A 7,500-nucleotide genomic window follows, 5' to 3' on the forward strand; every position below is an offset into this window, starting at 1 on the left:
AGAGAGAGAGAGAGACACAGAGAGAGAGAGAGAGAGAGAGAAGAGAGAGGTGGGGTTCAGACCTGCGCATGTGCGTTTCCGTGGCTCACCTGAAACACCACTCGAGACTTCTCCAGCAGGTACGTCCTCATGTTGCGCCGATGATGCGATAGCGTCTGTCGAAGCCGATCTCGATGTACTTCCAAAGCGACTGCTGTTGTCGTTGCGGGTGGTCTTGGCGTTGCCTATCGCCTGAAAGGGGACACACACACACACACACAACCAGACGGGCTGTGAGACACTCCATTTAACTTGACTCTGTAAGCAACGCTATCACACTCATCCAATTCAATTCAATAAATCTCTATTGTCCCCGGAGGGCAATTCAGGTGCAGCTTTAACATAAACACTACAAACCCACTCAAAAAAGACTTCTCACAAAAAACTAAGCATGTAAAAAGTCCATGAGTAAAAGAAAGTCCAAGTAATAGAACACCCAAGTATTTCCCTAAAGGAAGCCTACTGGATAATTACTGGTTAATAGGGATGTACCAATGCATCGGCCCATGTTGGCCTTGTTGACTGCCACCGGCCCATCGGCAAATAAAATGACATTCACCGATGGTAGTGGCCGATGTTATGTCGCAACAATTATGGCTTTTTTTGTTGCAAAACGTAGCCTACCCAGCTGCAGATTCGGAGAAGATCCGTGACATAACGCCGCAAACGCACGTGTAGTTTGCTTTCAAATTAAAGTGAAACAAAAATGTCGGCCATGTGGGAATATTTCATCATCTCAGACAAAGATATGCGCTATGCAACTTGTAAAACTTGTTCAAGTGACATTTCAAGAGGAGGTACTACAGCCAAGGATTTGAACACATCAAATCTAACTGGCCATTTGAAAAGCAGGCATCATTTCTTTGTTTCCCTGTCACAAAAGGGGGAATAAAAATAAAATAAAATAAACATCGGACATCGGCCCAGAATTTTGCAATCGGTGCCTCCCTACTGGTTAATGGCAGCTATTGCCTTGGGTATAAAGGAGCATTGATCTCTGGGGCTCCTGAGCCTAGGGGCCCCTGTACTCCGCCCAGAAGGCAGGAGGTGGAGCTGTTTCAGGGGGTGGGACGTGTCGACCAGGATGGAGGGGGCTTTGCTGACCAGGTGTCTGTCGTCCAGAGCAGAGAGACTGAGCCAGGACCCCCTGTCCCTCGGATGTTAAGCCCCCGACACACCAGACCGATAACTTACACAATTTAGTAGATCATCTCAGAGACTACCGCCCGTGCTGAGCGAGAGTGCTGTAAAAATGGCTGCGTTGTTTACGGTTTATCCGTCCGGCGGTCTTTCCGTTTCCTCTTGATGATACAGACTACCGCCACCTGGTGGTGTGGAGTTATTTCATCTCACGCAGGCGCGGAAACGTACGCGCTCGTCGGCTGCTGGCTGCCGTCCGCTTGGTGTGTTCGAGTGAAACGGCCCTGGTACAGGCGACGCGAGGCGGCACGGCAGTTGCCGTCGGCGGCGCTAGTTCTTTGATGTCGGGTCGGTGCGTCTCGGCCTTAAGAGCAGGTGTTCACCACTTTCTGTAGCTTAGTCTTGCTCTTCACCTTGAGATTATCGAACCAGCAAATCAGGACAAAAGTTCAAATTGATTCAATAAAAGGTCTATAAAAGAGTTTTGTCTACATTAAAAGAGTTTAGCTTCCTCAGTAAAAACAGTCTTTGTTGTGCTTTGGAATGGATGGTGTTTGTGTGTAGTTTGTCGTCAATGATTGTGCCCAGGTATTTGTAGGTACTAACAATCACCTTTGTGGAGGGAAGACTTTGAACAAAATGCACATCTGAAAACAAGTAGCCTTGTAATAAATGCTCAACTAAGAGTGTTTATCATATAATCAGTTCCTAGGGGTGAGAGCATTGAGGCTTTCATGTGGCACTAAGAATTGTGGGGGATGGAATCCTGCTAGATCTGCAGAGATACCCGCTGTAGTCAGCTCCTAGAGCTCACACACACACGCGCACACACACACGCACACACACGCACACGCACGCTTGGCAAGAGCTTGAAGCCAATAAACAGCGCCTTACTGAGAAATCCAGCCCCTGAAATCACACGGGTTTTTGTCAAGGAGGCGGTTAAAGCGTGTGTGTGTGTGTGCAGACAGAGCTCTTGCTGAGCTAAGGGCAAACACACTCGCCCTGTTCCCCACGGACAAGGAGGCTTTCAGCAGAGCCCACAGGTATTCCAATCCCTCCTTACATCAGTGGCCGACCCTCTGGACACCCCTATATACTAGGAGACAGGGAGCACCTTTGTGTCGCCAACAGCTGATGCAATCCAGCCGCGCGTTGACACACAGGCAAAATTCATTCAGCGTTCGGACCAGACATCCTCCCTTTGCAACGCAGGGAAGAAAGATGCTTATTCATCCCGGGAGCCGAGCTCCGATTGGTCGCTTCTGGCTGAACGTTCCGGGAGGAGAGTGAGGTCATCGTGCAGCGATGGGATAGGTGGGGCCCGGCGGTGGCATATGCGCACAGGGGAGATCTGTACCCTCCCCCATGACACACACACACGGACGAACGAACGCACACACACAAAGCAGGGTACGCCTAGGGCCGGGGCACATGAAAGGGGGATGGGGGGAGGAGAGGAAGAGAGAAGGAGAGACCGCTTTCTTTCCGTCGTCTCTCTCTCCTCGCTGGTATCTCCTCGTCCTCCCAACACAGCCGGCAGCTCGCCGGGCCGATGGTTGTGCCGCCCTAAACTACCAGCTTGTAATTCTCACACACACACACACACACACACACACACACACACACACACACACACACACACACACACACACACACACACACACACACACACACACACACACACACACACACACACACACACACACACACACACACACACACACACACACACACACACACACACACACACACACACACACACACACACACACACACACACGGCCCTCACCTCCATGATGGGGTTGGAGGCCAGCACCTTCCCCTCCACGTTGGTTTCGCTGGCCGACCCGCTGACCGTGGCGAAGTACCTCATGGCGTACTTGGCCGACACCGTCTTCCCCGCCCCCGACTCGCCGCTCACCACGATGGACTGGTTCCGCTCATCCCTGACCGAGGAGCAGAGGAACAGCGTTGAAACGAGTGTGTGTGTGTGTGTGTGTGTGTGTGTGTGTGTTCTACGGGGTTCTCTCCAGTCTAGCGGACATAATACATAATGTGGACTTCAGCTGGGATCACAGGTCACTGATGGGTCAGAACACCACCGCCCCACAGACCACAGTGATGGATGGAGAGGTGTGTGTGTGTGTGTGTGTGTGTGTGTGAGATGGACTTTCAGTAGAGCTCCTGCAGTGAGAAATGACAGTAGTCTAAGAAAGAGAGACAGAGAAACAGAGTGAGAGAGAGAGATTTCTGTTTTGTCATACTAATGAATCCATTTGAATTTGAAAGGTGGGGGGGGGGGGGTGGGTTGGAGAGACCACCAAGTTATTTCTGGATTGAATCTAGCTCAGCTCTGACCTACAAACCTGAGAGAAGTGGTAGGGGCTAGCAACAGGAAGACAGCGCGCACACACACACACACTAGCACACACACACTCCAACATGCACACACTCTAGCACACACACCCACTCTAACACACACTCCAACACACACTCCAACACACACATCCACACAGCACGCACACACACACACTCCAAGACACACTCCAACACACACACACACACACACACCTCTCACACACACACACACACACACACACACACACACACACACACACACACACCTGGCCATCTGCTTGTACGCCTCCTCCGCCACGGCGAAGATGTGTGGGTCCATGTCCCCCATGTTCTGGCCGCTGTAGGCGTTGATGGCGTCCGTGCCGTAGATGGGCAGGCTCTCGTAGGGGTTGATGGCCACCAGCACGATCCCTGCGGTCAACACACCGGGCGGGAGGAGACGTCACACAGGGGCAACCCACGGCTCACAGCGTTTCTGAAGGCTGGAGTTGTGCGTGTGTGTGTGTGTGAGAGAGTTTGTGTATGTGGGCTTTATGTTATGGGGGGTGAAATGTGCCATTTCTTACCGCACGGAGCGAACTGAGCTGCATACGGAGCTGACAAACGTACGTGTTTACGTGAGTGAAATCCATTCGACTCCCATTGTATTTGATAGGAGGACTGACGTGACTCACGACATTTTGTCCTAGCGACGGCGGCGGCCTGAAGTAAGTCAGCAATGTGTGCATTGGTCGCGGCATTCGCGTGGCTCTCGTTAGCTCCCGTAATTATGGCCCGTGTGGATTTGCTAACTGAGAAGACAAACCTGACGAACGTCGCTACTTGACCACGAGTGGTATTGCGAACGTAGCTGACGTCGCTACTTGACCACGAGTGGTATTGCGAACGTAGCTGACGTCGCTACTTGACCACGAGTGGTATTGAGGAACGTCGCCGTCACCATCATTAGGTTACTGAAGCTGCTAGTTCTCTTGTTAGCTCTGATATGGCTAGCCAGCCTCCGTCCAGGGAGATCAGTGATATGACAACTTAACGTTAGATTATTGAGCCTAAATAATAGCAGGCTACTAACAGATAACCTGGTTAATATATGTTATTATTCCTACTATTGTGCTTACTGTGTGTTGCTGACAAGATAAATTATGTTATATTATTATTGCCACCGTCATTTGGCTTAGCTTATGTTCTCCAGCCACGCCAAGTGCTGTGGTAGTAGCTAACTCACTGGTGTTATATTTATTTACATTGTCCCTGCATCCTGTCTAATATGTCTCCATCTGTGTTATGCACCATGGGCCGAAAGAAAATTCGTAGTATATTGTGAAGTAGGCTCATTGGCAAAATAAAAGTGTATTGTTCAATATGACTAGCCTACTTGTCAACCATAGGGCTGTCACGGTTAGGAATTATCCTGAGCGTTCAAATTGATAGATTTCAACCGCGGTCTGCGTTTTACGCTGTTTTTTTATTATTTCGTTTTACACTACATTTTATCTATATCCTATGTGTGTAGCCTAGTTGTGGCCTACATTATTCGTTTTTATCTAACGAAATACATTAAATAAATGAGGGTACAGGAATGCAATGGTGCGCGCAGCACACAAACAGGCAAATCATTCGACATAGTAAAATAATAACAACAACAATAAAGACCTAAAGGGCAAAGGCAGTTTGCTGTGCACTAAAGTAAGCTTAGGCTAGGCCTAACACGTTATACATACTGTATATACCAGAAGTTTAGTGCCGTGCATTTATTAATCGGATAGCCTTTGTCTATAGGCGTATTTGACAGTCCTGGAAAAAGCCCTGATACCAAAATGAAAAGAAAATCATTAGTGGCCGCTGTTGTCTGTATTTTGTTATTGTATTTTGTGGCCTGTGTGTAGTTGTAGCCATACTTATTATTCCTACAATGAAGTAGGCTACACCACCACCATGTCAGATTCAATCTCTGGTCTGAATGGGTAGGCTATGTATGGAAACATACTTTTTGGCGCGATCAGCAACAGCTCTCTAATCCAACTTGAACTTGTCTTTTTACAGTTTACTGAGTCTTTGTACAATAAAGCAATGGTTGCTATGGTTATGAAAAAGCGCACTCATGCCAGGGTATATGGTGCGTTCGTTTATAACTGGGAGGTGGCAAATTGAACTCGCACTTCCTCGTCGCAAATTCGGATATGTTTCTCAGCCTCCAGTTGCCGGCTGATGTCAATATCATATCATCATCATATCATTCGCTATAGCTCGAATGCACACAGGTCGGAGGGAGGTATTTTGCCACTTGCGACTTGCCACGTCCGACCACAAACGAACGCACCTTTTTTTTTGCCTGCTATCTGGTTACTGGTGGGCTTTTCATTACAGTACTGTACCCTTCTGTGAATAAAAACAGAACTGTATGTAGACCTACATGTTGCCTGTAGGCTGTAGTCTACTGTCACGTTTCATTTCTTCTAATGTCGAGCGCAAAACGCAAACGAGTCTGCTGCGCGAGAGCTGCATTCCTTGGTAGCCAGAAAGCGTGTCAGCAGAGGAGCATCGAGTCATTTTTCGTTCCCAGTTAATAGACTTCAGGAACACAGACGTGTTGTGAGCATGTAGATTAGCCTACTAGACCTACTGTATTTGTTAAATAATAGCCTACAGCCTAGGCCACGTTAGTCTACATCTGTTGTTTTAGAGACTTTCTTTTAGGCTACAATAGCCTAAGACACGACAACTTGTCTGTCATTTCATTTATTTATTTATTGATTATCATTTGCTCTAATTGTTCTAATGTTGGGTTGTTTTAGGCTATACCATGTTGTTCTGCGAATACAGTAGCCTATCGATGCAGCGTAAGCCTCATTTGAGAATAAAGTACTGTATTTGATCAAAGCAAGCACTCAAGTGGAAATTCGGTTATTTTATTATAGGCTACTGGCCTATATGAGTTTAGTTGGCTATTTGATTGCAATTTTGATGCATTTTCACAAGTAATTAAGGGTATTTATTGGTCTATTATGAGTCTATATGAAACAAGTATACCACTTATTGAATTTGGTGCATTTTAACATATGTTCCAGTCATCCGGACATTTCAGAGATACGAACGACCTGCGGTCCCGTTGGGTTCGGATGAGTGGGGTCCTACTGTAGCACAAGTGCTCACGTAGCGACGTTAGCTACGTATGCGAATAGCACACGTGCTCAAGTACCCCCGGCCCTGACGAGCGTTTGCTGGGTTAGCTACGTTAGTGAATAGCACACGTGGTCACGTGGGGACGTTCGTCACGTGTGTCTGCTCAGTTAGCAAATAAGTGGCACTTTCCACCCCCCATATTATGTGTGTACATTTAGGCATGTACATGCGCGTGTGTGTGTGTGTGTGTGTGTATTAGTAACTCCGTGAGACCATCCTTATCTCGCAAGCTCACGTCGTTTCAATCTGGAAAAGCTCAATAGAGATCTGTTTGATTGGCCGGCCAGAAAACGATCGGCCAATCAGCGTTCTTTAGAACTGTTCGTTCTAAAGCCACAATGAGGTTAGCGTACAGTAGATGCTGTTATACTCTAGCATCAGTTCTATCTGAACTGGAGAGGATTTCTTCATTGAAAGAAAAGCAAAGAACGACACTGAAGGCTTTTCTCTGCGGAAAAGATGTTTTCACTCTTCTCCTGACTGGCTTCGATAAGAATTTGATTTATCTCGTTTCCAACAAGGCTTTCTCAGATGCTGAAGATGGTTGTTCAAACCACCTGGTGCGCGTCAGGTTATTTGTGTATGTGTGTGTGTGTGTGTGAGAGTGTGTGTGTGTGTGTGTGTGTGTGTGTGTGTTAGGGGTGTAATAAAATCAATACAGCAATACACATCGCAATATTTTTTCCCTGCAATACAGTATTGATCTTCCGTTTTACAGTATCAATATATCTTTTTTGTTACTTTTTTGTTGGGGGGGGGCAAAAAGAAAATCTAGAG

General features: G+C 47.4%; 1 protein-coding gene across 1 annotated transcript in view; it reads right to left on the reverse strand.

Moving 5' to 3' along the window:
* Positions 1-7,500, reverse strand: part of myo5aa (myosin VAa) — a gene marked incomplete at both ends in the record, with an annotated part of 55,357 nt that overhangs the window by 33,263 nt on the left and 14,594 nt on the right. Inside the window, 5 exon segments of the mRNA XM_084437496.1 lie at positions 90-136; positions 139-180; positions 183-231; positions 2,972-3,128; positions 3,807-3,951. Coding sequence (XP_084293622.1) covers positions 90-136; positions 139-180; positions 183-231; positions 2,972-3,128; positions 3,807-3,951 — 440 coding nt within the window.

This window comes from Borostomias antarcticus (assembly GCF_949987555.1).
Source record: "Borostomias antarcticus genome assembly, chromosome: 4".
In the NCBI taxonomy this organism is placed as follows: Eukaryota; Metazoa; Chordata; class Actinopteri; order Stomiiformes; family Stomiidae; genus Borostomias; species Borostomias antarcticus.